This window comes from Oreochromis aureus, linkage group 15 (assembly GCF_013358895.1).
Source record: "Oreochromis aureus strain Israel breed Guangdong linkage group 15, ZZ_aureus, whole genome shotgun sequence".
Classification (NCBI taxonomy): domain Eukaryota; kingdom Metazoa; phylum Chordata; class Actinopteri; order Cichliformes; family Cichlidae; genus Oreochromis; species Oreochromis aureus.
The window spans coordinates 10089410-10114097 of NC_052956.1; the positions used below are offsets into that span (position 1 = coordinate 10089410).

Genomic DNA, 24688 nt, shown 5'->3' on the forward strand with positions numbered 1-24688 from the left:
CTCCTTCTCGTACTCCTGCTGCCTGTATTCCTCTACCTGGTGTGATAGGAGGAGCCTCAGGTTATGGTTAATGATTCAACACCAGAGCCGTGGAGATTGATAGATACAGAAAGAGAAGGAAAGATTTAGTGAGAGAGAGAGAGAGAGCTGGAGAGAAGTAAAAATAGTAAAGCTGTAGACGGGGAAATGTAAGCTGAGAAAGTATGCAGTGGCAGGAAAAGTAGAAGAAGGAGTAATGATAGAGAGTTTGCAGGCTGCATGCGGTGTGTCTGCTCAGGTGTGTCCAGTCTGTAGCTCATCTGGGGTTCAAGCAGGTCAGAAAAACTGCACAGAAAGCCAAAAACTTCTCTGCAGTGGAAAAGTGGATATCGTTGAGCAGCTCAGGGTGATTATTTGGCTCCTGTGATTCATGCGGCCTTCATAGGCAGGATATTAGATCACCTTGTCTGCTGATCACACCATGCCTGCAGGTGAGTGTGGCTTCAGTCTATTCGTCCACAGATTACGTGCAAATAGTGTCTCAGAGTTGTAGATTAGGTCAGACAGGCCGCCTTCAGGCGTTTATCGGTTCTTTAAATATATTACCGCCGTGTTTGAAGTACAGATCAGCATCGGTTCAGCTTAAGTTTTATTATTTTTGATTTACTACAGCGATTAACAAAACGTCATATCTGAGAAAAGGCTGCCTAATAAAGACAAAGCGCATGACTTCCTTCCAGGTTTCTATTACAGAGTATCTTATGAGAATTCAGCTGTAGTTACACATGGCCATGAATTAATAATGAAGCAGTATGAAGTGGACTGTATGCTGGCTGTGTCAGTATAATGGTAGCTGGCATCATGTTCCTACTGTGCAGCTGAAAAGCAGACACAAATATCTGTTTTTCTTTCTTTTTTTCTCTCCTTTTTTCGGCGTTGTCTGCTTTAATATCATGTTTCCTGGGATCCTCCAGGATCATTTACCGGATATATGAATATACGCATGTTAAATGAATGTTGCTCACTTTTAAAGTTCATTCAGTATTTAAATAATAACCTGTTTTGTTTTTTATTTTTTTTATTTTTTTATTTTTTTTTACCATTGTAACAAAAATAACAAAAATGGACCAATGAAACAGCAAAAGTTCAAACAGAAGTACAGCCACCTACCTATCAGTTGCCCCGGAGCTGAAGAATAACTGAGCAATTTCCCCCATTAAGTGTTGACCTGCAGGTACTAAAGGTTATCATCTCAATCAGTTCAGATTGTCTTTCTCAACAGCTACAAGTGCCTAGAAAGTTTACAAAGTAAGCATGTAGGGACATATTTTTATGATCTGTGTAAACTTTAAATGACCGTTACGGTCTTTTTCTTTTCTGTAACACATTTATGAGCTCTGTGCACTGCAGTCACGTCGCTTTCTGTACTGAAATCCCTGGAAAAATATCTAATTTAGGTCGCTGTACATGTTTTTTTAAAGTGCCCATGCTCCCTTGCAGAACAGGAGCTGTTTATATTTCCCTGTCACATTCTGCTGGTGTATTACTAAATGACTTTATGAGTTTAGTTTAATCTTAGGCCTGTCCAATGTTCAGGGTGAGGCAGCAGTAACCTGGGGTCAAGTGATGTGTGCCGTGAACACAGGCAAACAGCCCCTCCAGTTCGGTTTTTACTGTGTGTTCAGTAAAATGGTCAGATATCCAAGTGTGTTTGTATTGATTGGAGTGTTTAAAAAAAGAAAAAAGAAAAGGAATCTTGTTTGCAGAGGTTCTTTAAACAGGTCACATCGAATAAGAGAGGTATTGGATCTGGCTTGTGGTTAACTTCATTGTTAATCTCATGCAGCAGTGCTAATGAGTCTGTCACTTATTATGACCTGCTTATGCATAGTCACAGAGGGTTTTTTATGTCTCACATTAGTGTAACAACCCACAACCAGCAAATATAAATAATCTGCATATAAACGCAAAGCCCGGAAAAAGCGATCTATCATTTATAGGGGTTTTATACAGCTTTGACAGGTTTTGTGTCATTATCAGTCACAGAAACTGTAACAGATCTTCAGCAAATGCTGGCAGGGTGTGACAGCACTCAGAAAGCACCCCGTTGACTGTCCATCATTAGTCTGCATTATTCAGCAGGGCTCTAGCTGTGTGCTGCCAGTGAAGTAGGGTTCAGTGCTTTGAGAAAAAGGTATCAACACAGTTACAGTTTAAATATCACCCTTTATGGCTTTGTGTGTAGGGGTTTCCACAAATATCACAACAACTGGGGCTACATTTTATGTCTGTGTTCAGGTGCATAATTTATACAACTTCTCTTTTTCCTGTTATATGAAATTCTCCCATAAATCTTCCTTTTTAAAAAATCTTATTCCCTCTGTAGCTATGGAGAAGCAAATAGAGGAGCTGAACCAGCAGCTAGAAAAGCAATGTCTGATCAACAAGGAGCTGCAGAGGCAAAATAAGGACCTAGGTGAGTACAACGATAACTATATAAGCTTTAAATATTGTAGGGACGTCATTGTGCAATAGGAGGTTCATTGAGGTGAATATTGGGATATATATGAATACATGAATTAAAGGTGGAGCTCTTAAAGTTCTGAAGGTTGAGTTCAAATTTAGAGAACCAGAATGAGGCCTTCACAGGACTTTTACTGATGATGTGGAATCAATGGAACTTAGACAGGTAGACATGGTCAAGACAAACGGCTGAAGCAGTTTGAATAGGAAACTTCATGTGCTCACAGAAACTGGATTAGAGAAGATTAAAAAATGTTGCCTGATTAAAAAAAGTCTCCACTTTTGCTGCTTGTTTTGGATGGTAGATGGTCAAAATTTCACATCAACATCAAACCATGGATCCATGGTCTGGTGATGATGGTGTAATGGCATGGGAGATATTTTCTTGGCACACTTTGGGTCCTTTAGTACTAGATGTGCATTGCTTGCTGACTATGTCCTATTATGACCACAGTGTCCATCCTCTGGTGGCTAATGTGGCATGTCATAAAGCTCATGTCATCTCAAACTGGTTACTTGAACATGAGAGTTTCACTGTAATGAAATGTCTCGCATGGTCACCAGATCTCAGTCCAATGGAGCACCTTTGGGATGTGGTGGAATGGGAAAATCATACCATGGATGACATGTGACAAAATCATGTGATGCTCTCAGGTCAATATGGAAAAAGTCTCTGAGGATTGTTTCCAGCACCATGATGAATCTATGTAATGAAGAATTAAGACAGCTCTGATCCAACCCAGCACTAGCAACATGTACCTAATTACGTGATTAATGAGTGTAAAAAGTTGGAGGGATGCAACTAAAATGTTAGACTTTTTTTTTCTCTGATCATGGCCAGAGATCAGTTATTAGCATGGTTATTAGCATCGCCCCACTGTACATAAAACACAGAGTACACGTGTAGAAAACCATGCAGTCACTCATCGGTTTATGGGCTTAAACCACAATGAGAGATGGATCAGGCTGATAAGTGGATGACATTATATACTCATGAATGGATGACATTACATACCTTTATGACTTGTCAGTCATAAATGTATCCATGCCCAATGCAAGCTTTATGTTATTTGTCTTTGATTGTGATCTTAATTTACAAAAGTGACATCAGTATGTGACTCAAAGACTCAAAACCAGTGATTCATAAAATAAACTCATCATGAAGGTATTTAGCGAAGTCATAAATCAAGAGACAACTAGGGTCATTCTAGGGTGATTCATTATGTTTGCACTCAGAGGAGTGGACCCTGCTGGCCATTAGAGAGAATTTACTAACATGTTGGCTTCATGTTTCAGACCCATATCCATCTTTTATATACAATCTGTACATGTCATCAAATATATATATATATGTATATGAAAAAAATCCACTGGAATTTAATAGCAATGCCAATAAAAGCATAAATTAGCCCCAAATTTAATGTAATTAGTACATAGTGTCTACAGCTCAACTAGAAAGCTACTCACAAATTTATCTTTAAACTGTAAGCTGTAAATGACTTAAATCTACAATCAGGGACACATTTGTTTAATAACTTAGTGAGATTAGCACGAGCAGTGGTTGAGCTTTGCAAGAATAAAATGAGAATATACCAAAATCACACATACAGTAAAGCACATAAATTGTCACTTTTAATGTGTTTTGCACATTTAATATGTGTTTTTTCTTCTTCACATTCACAGAAAAACGACTCACCGAGAAAGAGAAACTCCTGCAACAACTGCAGAGTCAGTATCATGATCTCGGTAGGCAGCTCTTCATGGGAACACAGAACAGGGACACATCTACTTATCTACTTACACACATGATTGATGCGATTTCTAATGGCGATCTGTAACCATCCATTTGTTTCTGTTACAGAGTTTCCCTCTCAGACCGGTAATGAGATTGAACCTGAGGTCAGGAAGAGCCGTGCAGCTGTCATAGCTTCAGAACCAATCCCGGAGAACCTGGAGATTAAGCGGGCGAGGGTGAAGAAAAATGTCAGGTCAGCATCAGCACCTTTCCAACAACTTATATAATACCCAGTTTGTATGTTGTAGATGACTTCTTTGAACTTTCTATCGGCAGTGAGACGAGCCTAATTGTCAAAGCTATCCAGAAGAATGACTTCCTGAGCCGATTAGATGATGAGCAAATAGCTATGATGGTGGACCTGTTAAAGGTATCTCACTTCAATCCTGGGGATGAAGTCATTCAGGAAGGCTCTGAAGGAGACAGCATGTACATTGTGGCAGGTGGGCACACACCTTAGTATGAATGTCTGTCTTTTTATCTGCCATTGCTCCATGTATACATGGAAGATTTTTAAAACTGGGTTATTAACTTCTCTTTAGAACAGCATCATTTCACAAACAAGCAAATTTTTTTCCCTTTCTTTATAGCTGGTGAGCTTTCTGTCACCCAGTCTGGCCGTGACCTCCGAACTCTAACTAGTGGTGATGTTTTTGGAGAGCTGGCGATTCTGTACAACTGCAAAAGGACAGCAACAGTCAAAGGTCGGCCTGTATAATGATGCCTCCTGAAGGGTTTTGCAGAGGGTTATGGTGATTGTATTATATGGTATAATGCAATTTATGTGGAGACATGTATGTATGCATAATATATGACCATATATCTTCTATAGATGAGATAATGGATGAACTTTTTGACAGAAATACATAGTAGTACATTGGAGGAAAACTGCCCAGCATGTTAACAACAAAACCTCAACCTAACTCTAGAGCATGATGGAGAGAATATCATAGTTTGCTTTGGTTTTTGGACACCCTATAGTCACTGAGGGGAGAACAAACTGACTAATAATAACACTGCTGAAAAAGAAGAAACTCTTATTTTGAAAGGACCCAAAGAGTATCCTGATTGAAACTGGCTTAGTGTGGTTTTTGGACTGGTTGTCCAAAATCCCCAAAACAGATGCAGAAAACATGTGACAGAGGATGTTGCTGCTTATCACAAACACTTGGAGTCGCATTTTGGTATAATGGACATGCCTTGTGCTGTGAAAGGTAGCAGCTTTTTTGGACAATGAAATGTAAAATGTGACAAAAACCAAAACAATAACATAACTTTACAGCAACAGAAAAAAATAATAGCTTTTCAGTCACAGTAGGTTTGTAACAAAGGTGCCTGGTTGAGTGTAGAAAACGGTGTGTTCAAGTACGTCCCTTTACAATGTAATCCACCTGTGGGAAGGCAATTTTCTCCCATCTGCAGCAAGCTTGTCTTTCATTTATCTCTCTTTGTCATATGAGTTCTGTGATGGTGATAGCGTGCATCTGGCTATGGTTTTATATCATTTATTTCAGATTTCATCTATTATATCTGAACAGTATTTGTCAATTTTCAATTAAATCAAACCCCAATAATTCTGAAAGGTTCACTCAGTTTTTGTTACAGTTGCAGTTAAATTAATTCAAGAGTTCAAATGTCTTAATTGTAAAATATGCTTCAAAGTTCACTGAATCCACTACTCTTTTTAATTTTTGTTTATTTTTATCTCTATTATCGTAAACTCATATTGCAGCAAAGACACCAGTGCATCTGTGGTGCATGGAGCGACAGACCTACAGAAGCATCATGACCAACAAGTCCAAGAAGAAACGAGAACAGCTCGTAGGCTTCCTGAAGACGTGAGTTTCTAGACTCTGCAGCCATGATAAAACTTTCATCCTGACTCCTCAGATTCGCTTTGTAACTATATCGTAACAGTGTTGGTATTTTTTCCTGCACTAATGGAGCAAATGCTTTCCCTACTTCTAATTTTTCTCTTAAATTCCCACTTGCCATTACAGGGCCCACACCCTGAAGGACCTGAATGATGTCCAGTTGTCCAAAATTATTGACTCCATGGAGGAGGTGCACCTCGATGTCTTTTTTTGCTACGATACAACAGACTCAAATACTATGTTTTTTTTTTTAGCTCTTGGAGTGAATCTGAAAGTATATATTTTTTATATTACTTTTAATTCTGTCTCTTCTAGGTGAAGTACCAGGACAAAGATGTTATAGTTCGAGAGGGAACAGAAGGAAACGCATTCTACATCATCCTCAAAGGAGAGGTAACAATATCTTAATGTGCATCTTTGGCCAGTCACACCCAGAGTTTTTATTCAGCCTGTTTCACAAACTCATATTTCTCTTGTGTGCATACCGTTTATTCTTTCCGTTTGTTTGCCTGTGTGCGTGTTTCCCCTTCAGGTGTTGGTGACTAAGAACGTGAACGGTCATGAGAAGCAGATTCGCAGGATGGGAAAAGGGGAGCATTTCGGGGAACAGGCCCTCATACGGTAACCATGGAAACACAACACATGCCTGAGGACATTTGCGAGAGCCTCGTGCAGCACGATGCGCTCCTCGCGCCTTCCTCAGCTGCTGTCAGCTGTGACATTTTTATTTTGCAGATACTTCAGATTATCCTCCAAATGCTCTCTGGTGACAGAAACACCATGTTTTTCCCTAAATTGCGCAGTTCTGCTGCATGCAAACGAGTCAATGAAGCAAATTTATTGCTGTGGCTGTCAGTAGAGGTGCATGAATACAGAAACGCTGTGTGTGTGTGTGTTTGTGTGTGTGATCCTCTGGTGGAATAACAGAGGTTGTTTTGATTATACAAGGAGGATATTGGATTTTTAATAAATATCAAATATCATCTAGCTTGTGTTGTCTGCCTCTAATTTGCAGGATATGTAGCACCTTTGCAATTTTACTGGGAGTCATTTTTCTCAAAATAATGCAGTACTTTTTCACATTGCATATTTTTTAATCTACATATTAGTATTTGCTAATATATGTTATTCAATTAAAGTACCTCTATGAGGTTCTCTTTCTGCAGCTGTATTCACTGCATTTCCACAGACTTGAAATTTTGCAATGCTTTTTGTCTTGCAGCGAGGTCTTGAGGACAGCCACCTGCACTGCCGACGGCCCTGTTACCTGCTTCTCCATTGACAAGGAGTGAGTCTGACCCAGCACTCAAATTCGACAGTAACCGAATGTGATAGTCGTGTTCGCTCAGGCTCTGCAGTGACAGCTGTTGCTCCTGGAGAGGACAATTCTTCGGTTGCTTTACAGTGTGATTGCTGTCTGTTGTGTTTTCCCACTTGCTTACAGATGCACAGGTTGACTAATGATGCCTTTTGTTTAGGGTATTTGAAGAAACAATTCCCGTAGAGCACCTGGAACTCTTTGATGAGTATGTATTGAAAAAAAAAAGCACTCTTGATTGCATAACCATGATTTGTTTTTTTCTCCACTTTACCGAGAGTGTGATGTGGAAATGAAATAGACTGCCCCAGTTAGTTTCCTGCTCATATCCTGTCAAATTTATTTTCACTTTCAGCTCCAAAGTGATGCAGGAGGCGCAAGCTCCAGAAAAGTCGAGGTGAGTGGCTGTTGAAGGTGAAGAAAGAAGGTTAAAATATGTTACACAATCAACAATCAGTCACCAGAATAAGCTCAACGAGCCGTTATTAGTGAAAACAATTCTAAAAGATAAATAAAATCACCACTCTTTCTTAGCCCCAGCTCCACTCTGAGGTTGAAGGATCTGATTCCAGTCTTCTATCAGGAGGGTCGCTATCAAGGAGATCCTGTCACACTTGGAGTTGGAGGATTTGGCCGTGTGGCGCTGGTCAGTTGTGCATCTTGTCTGGGTTTAAAAACACACATACATATATATATATATATATATATATATATATATATATATATATACCATTTATTAGAAAGGTAGAAACTACAGAGGTAGTTTCCACCACCACACCACAGCAGGGTTAACACAGTCGTAATGAATGATGTATTATGGTTCCATGTGTTACAACCATTTGAGCTATCAAAATGGAAAAAGGACATAATGATTATAGCCATGTTTACCCTGCACTGGCATGTCAAAGTTGCTGTTGTAAAGAGAGGCTATGTCAGCCTACTGTAAACACTGATGTGATGTATAAGGTAGTCTGTGAACTGTTAAAGGTAATTACTCCCACAGTAAGAAAAAATGTATAATTTGTTGTTCAGCTAACTTGTGCTCAGCTCTAACCCTTCATTTTAGTTACTGTTGCATTAGCCACCAAACTTTTATGTACTGTAATACATTGGAAATTTCTCTCATTTGCAGTAAATCTATAACCCCAGTTCCAAAAATGTGGGGACGCTGTGTGAAATGTTAGAACACAATGATTTGAAAATCTCACAAACGTGTATTTTAATCACGATATAAAAGATGCAAAACATATCAAAAGTTGAAAATGGGGAAATGTACCACTTTCAGAAAAACATATTCGCTTGTTTTGAATTTGATGGCATCAATGCATCTTGAAAAAGTTGGGATGATTTGTCTCCTTTTAAGTCCAGAGGACAGGATGTTTTCCAAAAAGAAGTTTAAATTTTGATTCGTCTGACCACAGAACAGTTTTTCACCTTTCCTCTATCCATTTTAAATGAGCTCTGTCCTGCAGAAGGCAGTGGTGTTTTTGGATCTTGTTCATGTATGGCTTACTCTTTTCATGACAGCACTTTAACCCTCTCCTCCGTGTGGATCGCATGTTGATGGCACAAATGTTCCACAACTTGTTGACACTGTTTTCTTTTTTGAGATCGATGACCCTCTGCCCTTCTTTCATCCTGAGAAATTCTCACCGTCTTAGATGCTCTATTTATACCCAACCATATTACTTTGTTACATTGTTACCTGACATGACAATTTAAACATTTCACACAGTATCCCTACTCTTTTTTGGAACTGAGGTTGTTAAACATTTAGCACTGATGATTGTTTTTGCTCTTCTAAGATGACCACCCTGCCCCATGGAAAATATTACGCCGTGAAGCGAGTCAGCAAGAAGCACATTGTTGCCAAGAGACAGGAAGAGCACATGCTGTTTGAGAAGAAGATCCTTAAAGCTGTGCAGTGTGAATTCATCGTCAGGTATCAAAGATATGTGGACTGCAGTCTTATAAAGGCATCGGCTGAACGCAGAGCACCTGAAAATGTTTTCTGCTCTCGCTGTTTCTAGACTTCATGGAGCTTTCAAAGACACACGATACATCTACATGGTGATGGAGTTCTGTAGTGGTGGGGAAATCTGGACCAAACTCAAAGAAGTGTAAGAAGAAAAGTGAAATGATGCTCTATATTTGGAGTTTCCAAGTCAAAATACATACTTTTTTGTAGAAGCTGTAGCCGATGGAAGTTTACAGAAATGTTTTTATAAAACCGTTGTCCGACTTATTGCATCTTTGTGATGTTAGAGGTCGTTTTGATGAGCCTGTTGCTGTGTTCTGCACTGCCTGCGTGGTGGAGGCCTATGCCTACCTCCACAAGAAGAACATCATGTATAGAGACCTAAAGCCTGAGAACCTGATGTTGGATGTGAAGGGCTACATCAAACTGGTGCGTCTTTAGCTGTAAACAAGTTTATATACAAATACATAATACAAACTTTTTTTTATGTGAATTTCAGTTAATGAAGACTTTATCATCACATTTGATTTTTGTGTGGGTGCTTTTCATCGTCCAGGTTGACTTTGGTTTTGCAAAGGAGTTGGTTCGTGGTGAGAAAACCTACTCATTTGTTGGTACTCCTGAGTACATGGCTCCAGAGATCATCAAGAACCAGGGACATGACTTTGCAGTTGACTTTTGGTCTCTTGGCATCCTGATTTTTGAACTATTGGCGGGAAGGTAATAATAATAATAATGATACTTTTTTAAACAACAGAGACATAAAATAACCTTAATGTTGACCAGCAGATGGCAGCAGAACTGTATGACTTTTGCAGAGCTCAGTGTCTCACAATTTCAGGTTTCAGTCTTTTTTGATACCATTCAATAAAAATTATAAACATTTATTAACAACATGTTTTTTTCTGTTGCAAATGGTCAGCCCTCCCTTTTCAAGCTCAGAGCCCCAGAAGATTTATGCCAAAATTTTGGATGGGGAGATCCGTTATGCACCTTATATGAGCGAAGCAGCCAAGTCCATTATCAGTAAACTGTGCAGGTAAGAACAGCTAAGTCTATTGAGAGCACGTAGATTACATTTTCATATAGGTCACTGATAATTGTGCAAAAAGGAAAAATGGAATTAGACCATATGAAAATTGCACGCAGTGGCAACTTCATTATCTATGCCGTCCTAATACTTTTGTCTTATTTGTGGCATAGATTTAACAGGGTGCTTAAAACTTCCTCAGAGATTTTGGTCCATATTGACATGACAGCATCACACAGTTACTGCAGATTTGTCAGCTGCACATCCATGATGTGAATCTCCTGCTCCATCACATCTCGGAGGTGCTTTTTAGATTAAGATCTGATGCCTGTGGAGGCCGTTTGAGCACAGTGAACGCATTGAAATCAGTTTGAGATGATTTGAGCTTTGTGACATTATTGCGTGTTAGCTTGCTGGAAGGAGCCATGAGAAAGTTGGTACAATGAGGTGTTAAAGGGATGGACAAGGTTAGTATTAATAGTCAGGTAGGCTTTAGCATTTAAAACAGAAATGTCAAAGTGATTTCTACATCGTGGGCCACAGTTTGGTCTTAAGTGGGCGGGACCAATGAAATGTATAAAATTACAGAAAAAAAATGTCTAGTAGTTCATTGCACACACTGTCCTGTAAGTATACAATATAAAGATTTTGTCAATGTTTGTTTTTGTTGACTGTGGATTCACTGTAAAAACTGATATTTCCATAGAAGATAGTAGATGGATGGCCATTGGGAGGATCTTTATTAAAAGCGGTAAAATTTATGAGGTTAAAAGTTAAAAGTCTTTATATTTATGCTTTTTATTGGGCCAGATTGGTGACTTTGCTGATTCTGGCCCCTGGGCTTTATGTTTGACAACCTGGTTTAAAGACAAAATGATTAAGTGGCCAATAAAACAAAAAAATGCCCCACATCATTACACCACCAGTCTGAACCACTGATACAACCAGGATGTATCAATGGTTTCATGTTATTTGTGCCAAATTCTGAACCTACTATACAAATGTCGCATCCGAAATCGTCAACTGAAAAACTTTTTTTCCCAAACTTCCATCATCCAGTTTTGGTGTGAATTGTAATGCCAGTTACCTGAGCTCTTCTGCCTACCTTGGTTGTAACCAGTGGTTATCTGATTTACTGTTGCCTTCTTATCAACTTGAAACAGTCCAGCTATTCTCCTCTGACCTCTGGCCCAGAGAACTACCGCTCACTGGATAGTTTCTCTTTTTTGGACCTTTCTCTGTAAACTCTAGAGATGGAGGTGTGGGAAGAAATCCAAGTAGACTGTCAGTTTCTCACATACTCAGACCCGCCTGTCTGGCACCAACAACCACATTCAAAGTCACTTAAATTACCTTTCTTCCACATTCTGATGCTCAGCTTGAACTACATGTCTAAATGAATTGGTTTGTTTCCATATCATTGGCTGATTTGAAATGCAATTCACAAGCAGTTGAGCAGGTGTACATAAAAATCCCCCCCAAAATCTGGTTGGTGAGTTTGTTTGTTTGTTTGGAAATGCCATAGTGTCTCAAAGTACAGCATGAATAATGAAAAATGCCAAAAATATCTGGAAAATAAAGCATTCCATTATTAAATGCATTTGTATTTATATAGAAATATATTTTTAATAATACACACATCTTGAACTCATGAAACCAAAAACAGGTCCTGAACTGCCTTCTCTCTGAATGATGCATTTTTTCAGACCTCGGCCTGGTCAGAGATTAGGAAACACCAAAAATGGGATCAAAGATGTCCGGCATCACAGGTAACCATGGCAACACTCTCTTCTTTGGTCACCTGCTGCTGCCTATACAGTAGTGTATACTGAACAGGCAAGAGTAATTTTATACATTTACTAACCTGCAATGATAAATATTATGCATAACCTTTTAGAGCGGTTGCACCTTTCCACCTCAAGTGCATAGCACATACAATGCTGCGTAATTATTACACAGCACTATTCCTATAGAGTGAGTACATTTACTACAATAAATAGATACTATGTGAAAAATAGGTAGGTGATTAGAAGTCTAAAGTTCTTTATAGAGCAAAACAGCATGGTCATTTTGTCATTATAGGTTGTTTCTACATTGCTGATTGAGCCTTTTTATCTTATTATTCTTTTTATGATTATAAAAGCATGTTTAATAATAATAATAATAGTAATAGCATAATCTCCCTTTTTACCTTCAGGTGGTTCAGCAGTATGAACTGGCACAAGCTGCGTGTGGGTCAGCTTGAGGCTCCCACAGCACGGCTTATCCGCAAGGCAAGTCAAACCAGTGTTACTCTTACATGGAAAGCAGAACCTTTTTTTATGTTTAGAGAAAGCAAAACAAAAGAAGGACCGCAGGCAGGATTATGTGGAACCAATATTACAGTTTTTCGCAGTGGCTAAAGCAATCTTTTGATACATGAAACCCACTGTGTATTCAGACTACATTAACAAAACCTCTCAAAAATCTGTGTTTTTGGATCTACACACTGGATGAACATGAAAAAATAAAAAGTCCAAATGGAAAAAAATCCTCATTTTTCACCCTCATATCATTCCCGCCCCCAGAAAGAAAACTAGCCTATCGTAGTGTCTCCAGTTTCTTGCTCTTCTTGTCCTCATCCTCTTCCTAGTCATGTTTTAAGCTTTAAAAAAACCCCTGTAGGATTATGCTTTTAAATGAACATTTAAAAAATGTTATTAAATGCCTCATTCAAAGGTAAATACTTCTTCATTATAAATTATAAACTCCCCCCAAAATGTTTAATTTGCTTCATTTGGACTATGTGCGTGTTATTTGGAGAGTACTATTTCACACTAGCCAGACTTTGTTAAAATGAGGGGATTTAAGAGTGTGTAATATTACTGATTAGAAATAGATTACAGGATAGGCTGTTTTATGAGCTTCATTAACATTTTATCCTCTTTCAGGGTCCCTGCTACATCAACTTTGATCGCTTCCCTGATGATCAGACGAAGGCAGAAGAGGAGTTCTCTGGCTGGGACCGTGACTTCTGATTCTGATGTCTATGTTAAAGGATCAAGAAGAGATCCCATATAGGATAATTGTAGGTGGCCTGAGCTGGGGCCGAAACAGGGCTAAAGTCATATGAGGGTGGGAAGAATTCCCTGTTTGGAAAAAACAAAACAAATAACCAAGTTGATATAAATTTGATTATTAGAGTGAAACTGTAAGGAATCATGCACTTTAGACGTGTGCCGAAGTTCCTCTTTTGCTATTCTAAAACAACCATAAAGGTGGATAAGGGCCAAAAATATGTAAATGTGTTACAAGAACATGGTAGAACATTTTGTTTCCAAATACAGTCCAAGTCAATTTGGTGTCTGGTGGAGAAGTGCCAATAACAACATCTATATAACACTTTTTACTGATTCCAATAAAAACACCCATCCCTGTGTTTAGCGGAGAGTTTCTGTCATATGGTACAACTTGTACCAAACAACAACAAGAAAAAAAACCCTGTCCTTATTAAACCTGGAAATACAATCATTTCTAATGCCATAGCTGTAATTTATGTCTGTGTCTATTGTTCCTTTGAATCTTTAAAGTTTTAAAGAAAAAAAAAGTGCTTATCCTGTTGATAAAGTTGTTTACGTTACACTGTTACTTTCTTGTGGCGTTAGGCCTTGATTTCTAGATAAAAAAGATAACTGAACATCATGATGAAGAAATCCTTTTTGATTGAAGATAAAGAAAAATTGCCCTTATACACTTGATTCAGCTGAATTTGTTACTGTACTGCAATAAAATACCAAGCTGATTTGATTTACTTTTTTTTCTCCTGCTGACACCAAAGTATTCAGAGATTAGATGTGTGATAGATAACAATGCACGGTGGAAATGCGTTTTTAAGGATGTTATCAGGGTGGAAAGTGGCCTGTGACAGAATAAGGGTTTAATCTCATGTTCTTGACAATGGCTGCAGCTGACTGTTTGGGTCTGGAAAGGCACAGCTGTCTGATGTGGCAGCAGGTTTTAGCACTGGAGGAAGGAGTCTTCCTGTCCCCTCCTGTTAATGCGCACGATGTGCCTGCTGAGACCAGTTTTCCACATCACGACACAAACTTCACAGGAATAAAAACCACATCTTCCAGAGGGAAAACACCCGCTGCCAGATGTTTCCTTCCTACAGAAGACCCAAAACACATTGAAGCGTAGACTCTAATACCCCAGCAGCAATGACAGAAGCGGCCCAGAGGATGCACAGTATAGTTACAAGTATTTCCTATTCACAGCAGTAAACCGTAACTTCCTGTTTTCTTACATATTTGTTTGCGGATCACTTTTTTTTTTTTTTTTTTTTTTTTTTTTTTTTTTACCTGTGATGCATGTGGCATGATTAACAGAGCAAACACAATATACTCTGTTTATCCAGTCCCAGTAACTCATAACATTTTTCTGATTTCTTGTCGCTCTCTCGAGTAACATTCATGTCTATTAAAGCTCCATTTCTTCCAATGATGCCATAGATTTGAGCTGCACTGAATGCATCTCCAGACTCAATATAAACGATAGATTGAGCAGAAAGGGGATCGAGGCTGATAAACTCAAACGAACGTTTGCACAGTCAAGAGATTGATGTGGTCTTATCCTGACTCCTGTCTGTGAGTCTCGCTGTCTTCAAGCTCATTTTCTTGCGGGAAATATTGACCGAGCTCCATGTGAGAGGATTGACTCATGCAGCCTGAAGTTTAACCTGAAACACTAAAGAAAAAAAAACGCCAGGGAAAAGCAAACATTTGCGCCTCGCTGTGTTCTTTCACTAAATGTCCTTCCCGGTTGTGTTTTCTCCACTGAGCAGTCTTGAGTTAATTAGGCTCAGTGCTAACACCTGTGCTGATTAATTATTGTTTGCACCTGTGCTGAATCTACTTAAGCCCCTCTCTTTGCTTGCTGCTTTGTTTGGTCACTTATGTTTGAGAGGTCTGAGTGGGCATCTGTTTCTGCGCAAGGCAGTCCTGATGAGTGATTGGCTGCCCTGAAAAAGAATACAAAAGTGCAGGAAACATGTAACCACTTCAATCAGCGCTCTCAATCTGACTTCTCCATGCAGGTATTATATTTCCCATAAAGGGATCATAAAGGAGCCACTACTTGAGGCTCTATTAAAAGCACTCCAGTCTGGAGATTTTAGAGTGTGTTTGTGTGTGTGTTTTTCCTATACCCCAATGAACCATCAAAACCCAGAACATGTAAAACATTATGTACTCTGATTGGCCAGTTGAGAACTGGAAAATATTTGAAATGATTGTTGCACAGCTTTGGCTAGTCATATTCTGGACAATGATTGCATGATCACATTCATACTTGAATGAAAGGTCCTGCAAAACTTTTTTTTATTTTAATTCTTTTTTTATTATTTTTTCCATTATGTATTTTTTTTTCAACCTCATTTTATTTTCACTTAGTTTTTGATATTCATATGGCTGGTTTAAGAAGTTCTGAACAGGTAAAACCGTACACATGCAACACTTTGTGAACATGGTCAACTCTCATATTTAGACAAGTCTCAATGAATACATATGCACCCACAGCTTCTTCAGGAAATTACTAAAACTAAGGGCATCTTTCATTTTATTTTAGTGTTGAGCATGCAATGTAATGCAGGTAAAATGGGTTTGTAGGAGCTTTTCTAATGGAAACCTCCATACTAAGCTTCAAGCTATATCCATCCATCCATTTCTCCACATGTTGGTGTGGTGGAGAGCAATGTTGCCTCATAGCAAAAAGGTCCTGGGGCAAATTCACCTGCCAGCTTGGGATACTTCTGTACAGAGTTCTGGATAATCTGGCTCCCTCTCACAGTCCAAAACACACACATTTTTGGCTAACTGGTGAACTTGGGAACGCGAAGGGTTGTCTCTCTCTGTGATAAACTGGCGACCTGACCGGGTGAATCTTGCCTCTCGCTCTATGACAGTTGGGATAGCCCCCCCCAACCCTGAATGGAATAAAGGGAGGAAAACGGATGGATGGATGAATGGTTGTCTCTCTCAGTGTTAGCCCTGTGAAAGATAGGTGACCTGTTCAGGATGTACCCTGTGATAGCTGGGACAATTGTCAACCGTAAACATGACCCTTAAATAGTTAGCTAAAATTAAAATTAGGAACTTAACTCCGTTGGTTATTCCTTCATTTTTCCCATTGCAACCAACCCCTATTGTAACTCTAGTTTAAAACTACTCTTGATCCGCTGCCAGTATAAAAATAAATGTGCAGCTGCACTAAGCAGAGAAAAAATAACTCAGAAATTCCACTTCTCTGACAAGATTGCATGTGTCTGGGTACAGACAGTAGGTGTGTGCAGGAAAAAAATCAAACAAAAATAGAACTTGAAAGCTAACATTTGATGTGATGGACTATGAAAGCTCTTCCTCAGTGTTCACCTCTCTCCTGTGTTTCCTGTTTAGAGGCAGGACTCGTCTCATGTTAAGTCATGTGTGAGATTACCTTTGAGATTTCCCTTTTGCCCCTTTCTTTTTATTTTTACATGACATGTGCTGAAAACTATTGTTTATCAGACTCTTCCCCACCTGTTGCAGCAGGCCAGAAATAGTGAAGCTCTGCTGTTGTATAACTTTTAAAATCCTGCTAAATTAACTGCTGTTATTCACCTTTAACAGTTCAGCTGCTTCCTGACTGAGTATATGGTTGTAATTATATCCTAATAATGTCTGTCTGTGATGACTGGCTATAATTTACCAAATGTAGCTGCTTGTGTATGCAGAGAATTATGGTATATGCAGAAGCATACTGTATGTATTTTAAACCCACAGTATGCACTGATTTCCTGCCAGCAACCATTATATAACTGTGGTTATATAACATTTAAATTGAGGAAGTCAATGTATGATTAATTGCAGTCTTGTCAATGATTTTATTTGACTTTTGAAGAAATTATTGCTCCTCAGACACTGAGCACGATAACTGAGTCACCTTTCCTTGTGTATTTCTTGACCTTCTTTGCTATTATGAGGTAGGTCCTTATCTCTGATGAAAATGCTGATTATTCACAATGAGAGTAGTAATGACCATAATTTGTGTAACAGGTTATATCACAACTTTCTTCATATCCCTTTACCCTTTATCTCCTGTTTTCTAAATGACCGGGAAATTTACCTGAAAATACAGTATACTGCCAGTAGCTAAACAGTGTGCACTGACTCAGTATCTGCACATTTAAAACTTTAGCGTTGCCATTTTTATTGTATATGTACAGTGTAAAGCCAACATTTCATGTTTTCCTGTCCTTAAGAGCTATTTTAAATTTCCCAGGGGACAAGTGCTTTAAAACAGCAATCAAAGTTACAGTTTGAGTGTGGTCGTGCATGAATTCTGTATGCAGATGGATTTAACGCTCCTTCCTAATTTGGCCTCAGCGATGAGTTGCTCTTATGCGTGAATACCCTTCAGTCTCTCGGGAACAGCTGCACTTATAGGTACCTACAATGTCTCATTTCAGTTCTTCAGCACACTCCAATTATAGTTATAAATACAGGAGCTGAGTAGGTGTAAATGTGGTACATGCATATGTGCATAAGTGTATGGTGGGATAGAGAGAGGTTCAAAGAGAATAATATAAAGGATGTTTTAGTCATCACATGCTACTGGACACTATTAAAAACAGGTTACTGGAAGATTTGAGTAACCTGGTCTGGCAAGGAAAGACGTCTTCTGTGAAAAGCCCTAATGTATTTCAAAAAGGTGACAATCTTATGAGAACATTATGGACATAATGAGCTGACCTTGGTAGAGCTAGATGATGTCCAGCCACTTGCTATGACACGTGCATCTACTGAGCTAAGGATGAAAACTGTGGCTGACAGAGTTTTATCTGAAGGGATCCTACTTTACTCATGATCCTCACTTCCAGCATTACAGAAACTAACGAGCGTGTACATGCCACTCCCACAATTCTAGAAAAACTTGGGTATAAGAGCAGGAATGCCTTATACCCTAAATGTGTCCTCACTTTGTAGGTATTTTTTGTACCAAGTCCTCACTGTGCAGGAAATAAAAGAATCTGTGTGTGCATGGAGTGCTTAGGTTTGCTGAATATAGACAATGGAAACCCAGGAAAGTCTTTTAACCTGACTGTGATAACTGTTGAAACATATACCTGCAGTTACATCTGTAATTATCTCTACAGATACAGTATAATTAACAATTTGAATGCCTTTTGTTTAATTACATATTATAACAATTTGTTGGCAAACACGTAGGAACAGTGATCTCTAGATTTGTCATTGTTGTGAGGTTGATAAGAACTCATCATGGCAGAAATTCGCTTCAATTCACTCTTTGGTTGTCCAGTTTGGAATTAAGAAACGTTAACGGAAGGTGGAGCCTACTGTGGAGAATTTTTAGTATCCATATTTTTGGCTTTAACAGAGAACTGAAACCAGACTGCTCTATGTGTAGAGAAATAGGTTCATTTAAGGGGAAATTCATTCTTATGCTATAACAGTTGCTATAACAATGTACAGAATATAATGAGAATATTATCAGTCTTTTGCTCTCTTTTGAGTAGTTTCTTTTTCTTTTTCTGAAAGACAGCTGGAACTGTGAATAATAATATGAACTATCATGTACCATTTCCATCTACAGGGTGGGCCATTTATATGGATACATCGTAATAAAATGGGAATGGTTGGTGATATTAAAGTCCTGTTTGTGGCACATTAGTATATGTGAGGGGGCAAACTCCTCAAGATGGGTGGTGACCATGGTTGTCATTTAGAAGTCGGCCATCTTGGATACAACTTTTGTTTTTTCAATAGGAAGAGGGCCATGTGATACAAGTTTCTCTTTGTTCACAGCCATTGACATGTCAAAGAGGTTAACACGTGAGGAGCGGATTGAAATTGTGTTGATATCTGGTGAACGCAGTAACCGGGTCATTGCAGCAGATTTCAATGCAAGACACCCTACGACACCACCCATCTCCCATGCTACAGTCAGCAAACTGCTTGCTAAGTTTTGTGAAACTGGTTCAGTTTTGGGTTTGCCAAAATGTGGACGCAAGAAAACTGTCACTAATGAAGAAACATCAGTGGCTGTCCTAGCTTCATTCACCAAGAGCCCACAGCGTAGCACTCGCCGCATGTCACTGGAGAGTGGCATTAGTCGAACATCCCTTCGGCGGATATTAGCTACTCACAAATGGCACCCTTACAAACTCCAGCTACTGCAGCATCTCAACGAGGATGACCCAGATCAGCACACAGAATTTGCAGAATGGGCAAAACAAAAACTGGAACAGGACCCTCAGTTCACGCAGAAGATTTTGTTCAGTGATGAGGCAAACTTTTATGTGAATGGTGAAGTTAACAAACAAAACCACCGCTATTGGTCTGACACTAACCCACATTGGATGGATCCCTCCAAGACTGTTGGAACAACAAAAGTGATGGTTTGGTGTGGTATATGGGGTACAACGATAGTGGGTCCATTCTTCATCAATGGAAACCTCAAGGCCACTGGATATTTGAAATTGCTACATGATGATGTGTTTCCCTCTTTATGCACTGAAGCTGGCACGTTCCCTGAGTTTTTCCAGCAAGATGGTGCACCACCACATTATGGGTGCCAGGTCCGAGCATTCCTAGATGAACAGTTTCCTGTAAAGTGGATTGGTCGTTGTGGGCCAGTTGAATGGTCCCCAAGGTCTCCCGATCTGACCCACTTTTATCTTTGGGGTCATCTGAAGGCAATTGTCTATGGTGTGAAGATATGAGATGTGCAGCACCTGAAACTACGGATACTGGATGCCTGTGCTGGCATTTCTCCTGCAGTGTTGCTATCAGTGTGTGAAGAGTGGGAGAAGAGGGTTGCATTGACAATCCAACACAATGGGCAGCACATTGAACACATTTTATAAGTGGTCACAAACTTGTAAATAACTCATGAAAGAATAAAGTTATGCTGAAACCAAGCACACCATTGTTTTTTTTTTTGTGACATTACCAATAAGTTTGATGTGTCACATGGCCCTCTTCCTATTGAAAAAACAAAAGTTGTATCCAAGATGGCCGACTTCTAAATGGCCACCATGGTCACCACCCATCTTGAGGAGTTTGCCCCCTCACATATACTAATGTGCCACAAACAGGACTTTAATATCACCAACCATTCCCATGTTATTACGGTGTATCCATATAAATGGCCCACCCTGTTGATTGAATACATTTCTCACTAGCTGGAAATTTTCTGCCGAGGAGAAATAGACATGAAGAGCTGTTGGAGCTCAGATGGAGGCAACCATTGATACTGCACTTTTCACCTTTCAAAGGCCATCCATTCAATGTGCAGAGCTTAGCTGGTGTGGAAGGTGGTACAAAGCATTAAAAAATATGAACTGTGACAACTGTTATGACTCCACACCTGACTTCCACATCAGCTTTGACAGCTCTCTGAAACACAAAAGTACAGAAAAACCAATGTCTAGAAAAACTAACACCCCCCCCGCTTTATCATAAAAATATGGTACAAAATAAGAATAACTACTTTTTTTTATCCATTCAATAGTTCAGATGTTTTGTGCAAGAACATTTTCTGTGTTCAACAATGTTCGCTACAATGTTTTCTCTTTTTTTGGCTGGTAGCATAATCAGTGTATTTACGTGCAGTGGGTGGATGAACTAAAGGCAATCCTTGCAGGTTTCCAAAGCACTTTTATAAATTGGGATTGGACAATCTGTAAGTGTCTATCATTTCAGCCTGTTTCACACAGGTTTACAAAAACCTTCAAGGTCACTGAGGCTCCTTGACATCTATGCTGTGGTATCAAATCATAAACCTGTCTAATGGAGTGAAAATCTTTGCAGACCTTGTGAAATCTTGTTTTAATGCCTCGGGCAAAGACTTCCTGCTGCAGAGCTCTCAGAAGTCTTTTAACCTCTCAGTAACATCTGCAGGAGTTTGAAGAGAAATGATGAAATTCTCATAAACAGGCGCAACTTTAAGGCTGTTACAGAATGCAAAGTAAGCCCTGGCTTCCTTGATGGCTATTCATGATCCAAATTATGAAGCTTACTATTTTTGGACTGAATAATTATCGTATCCTAGAATGTATCGGCTCACTTAAGAATAATTTTTAAAGATATTTTAACAGCTTTATAATGGTCATTTCTATTTATCAGGGACACCTTCTTTAAACGATATCTATTTGTGTTCCTCGGCAAGTATTGAAGTAAAGGTCAGGATGTCATTCATCTTCCCAGCACGGGAGGATATCCTTTCTGCAACAGCCAGAACATGATAGGAAAATGAGATTCAGATAGAAAGGTCAGAGTTTAAATATTGTTCATTTGGCTTTAAAGAGCTGGTCTTTGTTTCCTGTTTGACTTTTATAATTGGCTTTGTAATCTCATTTAAATACCTCATGACTGGATATTTTTGTTTCAAAATTTTTTTAATTACATTTCATAATCAGCACAGAGCCACCTGTTGAAAAATGCACGGGGGCGCCGTCTTCCTCCTGCTGCTTGCAATAGTGTATTGAGAAGGTGGATGAGGAAATAGCTAGCATGGCTCTGTCAGTTGCTAGCAGCACCTACTGCTAACTAGTTAAGAGCTTTTTAGGTCACTCTTTTGAAACCGTACTACATTTGTTGTGTTGAGTAGCAGCACTACATTAATATGATAAAATACAAACACACATTCAAACTGATTCAATATCTAGAGTACTGCATTGTTGCTCACCCAGCGAAACCATTAAAATATTTTTGACAGTGTTGGGGAGTAACGGAATACATGTACCGCCGTTACGTATTCAGAATACAAAATATGAGTAACTGTATTCCGTTACAGTTACCGTTAAAAAGGTGGTATTCAGAATACAGTTACTTTGTTGAAATAAATGGAATACACGGCGGTACTTCCCTGTTTCATATTGTCGCGGGTCAGGACTGTTTGGGTTTGTTTGACAGCTACGTTCTGTTGTTCCAGGCGGCAGCATTACGGTTGCCATGGTTACAGGGTGACGCGCTCTCTCTCTGCGTGTTTCCTGGGTGAGAGAGCGCTTTTTTGTTGTTGTTGTTGTGCTAAGCTAAAAGGCAGAATGCTACAGGCATGGCCCTAAAGAATGTAGCCTGATGGGCAGTGTAGTCCGTGCTGCAGGGAGAATGGACTACCATACCCGTTATGTGTCTGTGAGCGAGGGAGGGAGAGAAAGGAAGTCCGAGCTGTCACGGAGCAAAAACGGGAGCTGGAAGCATGTAAATATAATAATAACCACTGCAGCCAAGAAGAGTGCCTGACGAGCCCATTTGTAAGTAAGCTATTAAGACTCAACTGTACACTGTGTTCGTGTTTTCCTCCGGAAAAATAAGTTCCGTTGGAGAAGCCTTTCAACGCCTCTCTCTCTCCATCCATAAGCAAAGTTGACCCAGACAACAAAGTAAAGCTAGTTTTCGCTACCAGCCCGACATGAACCCGACGTATTAGCCAGAGGTCCCTTTACTACGTTTCGAGCCGCGGACCTTCAGTAACAGTAATAAATCACAGCAATAGGACATTCACGTAGTTGTAAACAGCATGATAATATATTAAGTATTCCAAAGTATTCAGAATACGTTACTCTCATTGAGTAACGTAACGGAATACGTTACAGAATACATTTTGGGGCATGTATTCAGTATTCTGTAGTGGAATACATTTTAAAAGTAACCTTCCCAACACTGATTTTTGAGAATGATTTTTGAGAATATTTCTGAAAAATTGTCTACCAATTCTGGGCTAAATTTTCACAGGAATCACACTGCATACAGTTCAAACTTTACTTTATCTAGTAGAATACTACTGATGTCTGCACTTTAGCTTCTTAAAGCTGTAAATTGCATTTTTATTTAGTGGTGAAAGGACGTCTGTGGCAGGGGTGTGGTCTCTGGCTCTGCTGCAATGGAGGGGTGGTACGGTAAGCTCACAGGGCTGTGCCAGAGGACTGAGGGGACAGGTGAGAGGAATTAGAACTAATGTACTCCGTCCCTTTTTAGTGCCTGGACTCAGGAAGGAGCGGTATGTGGTGTGGGAAGGAGCTGGAAAGCTGGTTTCCCAGTGCTGAAGCAGTGGGAATGCTGTATTTAAAAAATAAAGGCACTGTGTGGGTCCTGATCATTTCACAATGTGTAATGCACAATGGAAAGAGTGATAAATAGGGGGAAAAACGAAATCTTGAGTGCAACATGTTGTATGTTCTTTAAACGCTTTATTGCATTGCTATTACAGATATTGTGCATTGGGAATATTGAGCATTGACTGACTAAAGACAAAATGAAAAGGTGAGTATTCCAGTGTTCAACGCAGCAGTGGAACAACAAAAGTAAATGTGTGTTACAGTGTGTATCTTAAAAACAATTTTCCACCTATTTGATTTTGCTGTCACAGCTGCACAACTCAGCGGCATTCGAAGAAACAGAAATATCTAAATAAGAAAAAGTCATCATGAGGCCAATTATAAGCCAAAAAACTGTAGAACTGAAAGTCTACAAAGGACCTGTCAAAGTCTTTCCACACACAACCCACGCACCCACACACAGTTCCAGCTCGCTTTCAGTGTGTGAGGTAACCTCAACATGTACCTCTTCAACTACAGACGATTGTGGTTGGTGGCTGAGTCACAGCTTGTCTCTGATGTCACTGCAGACAGAATCACTAATGAACGAATTTCCAACCAAGTTGGCTCTGTGGCTGCGTTTTTCAGTCTACCTCTTTGCTATTAAGTACATCACAAGCAGCCTTTTCAATGTGGAGTGACTACAAAGATTCACAACAGCTATATACAGTAAAAGTCTACCGCCAGCTGCAAGATCAGAGGGCTTTGAATAAAAAAAGGTTTCACAGAATTCTAGCTAAAGCAGTTTTCCTGTATACACAACCTGGTTGTTAAATAAGTTATAAAACCTGTAGATTATGATTGTTTAAAAACTTACTTTGTTATAAGTCTACAAAATAAAAAGCAAGGCTACATTAGGAGCAGTGAATCATAGCCTTTCTTAAAAGAGCAGAGTCAGAAGCTGTGTCCTCTTGGTGAAATGGAGCATTCGAGAATGTGCTTATGGTCCTGTCTGTTGACAGCTCAGAGGCTGGAAGGTGACGTGCAATGTCACTCTCCATCTTGAAAGTCATTAAGTAACCTGTCAGTTTTCATTAAGGAAAACTGTAGTAGGCT

General features: G+C 39.3%; 1 protein-coding gene across 1 annotated transcript; it reads left to right on the forward strand.

The window, feature by feature from the left end:
• The first annotated feature begins 68 nt into the window (after positions 1-68).
• prkg3 (protein kinase cGMP-dependent 3) lies at positions 69-14278 on the forward strand. Its single transcript, XM_031727708.2, has 22 exons — positions 69-470; positions 2366-2455; positions 4186-4248; positions 4364-4490; positions 4574-4740; positions 4888-5001; positions 6030-6135; positions 6298-6361; positions 6487-6564; positions 6704-6792; positions 7394-7459; positions 7650-7697; positions 7845-7886; positions 8024-8135; positions 9295-9431; positions 9520-9609; positions 9755-9896; positions 10024-10187; positions 10390-10506; positions 12204-12266; positions 12695-12770; positions 13428-14278. The coding sequence occupies exons 1-22, from the start codon at positions 461-463 to the stop codon at positions 13512-13514; spliced, it is 2052 nt and encodes a 683-aa protein (XP_031583568.2). The 5' UTR covers positions 69-460; the 3' UTR covers positions 13515-14278.
• Positions 14279-24688: the final 10410 nt, after the last annotated feature.

Bases quoted from the DNA above. Each gene is read 5' to 3' on its own strand.
- prkg3 (XM_031727708.2), top strand. The intron at 4,491-4,573 runs GTCAGCATCAGC...TTCTATCGGCAG, and splicing joins AGGGTGAAGAAAAATGTCAG to TGAGACGAGCCTAATTGTCA. The intron at 7,887-8,023 runs GTGAGTGGCTGT...ACTCTTTCTTAG, and splicing joins CAAGCTCCAGAAAAGTCGAG to CCCCAGCTCCACTCTGAGGT.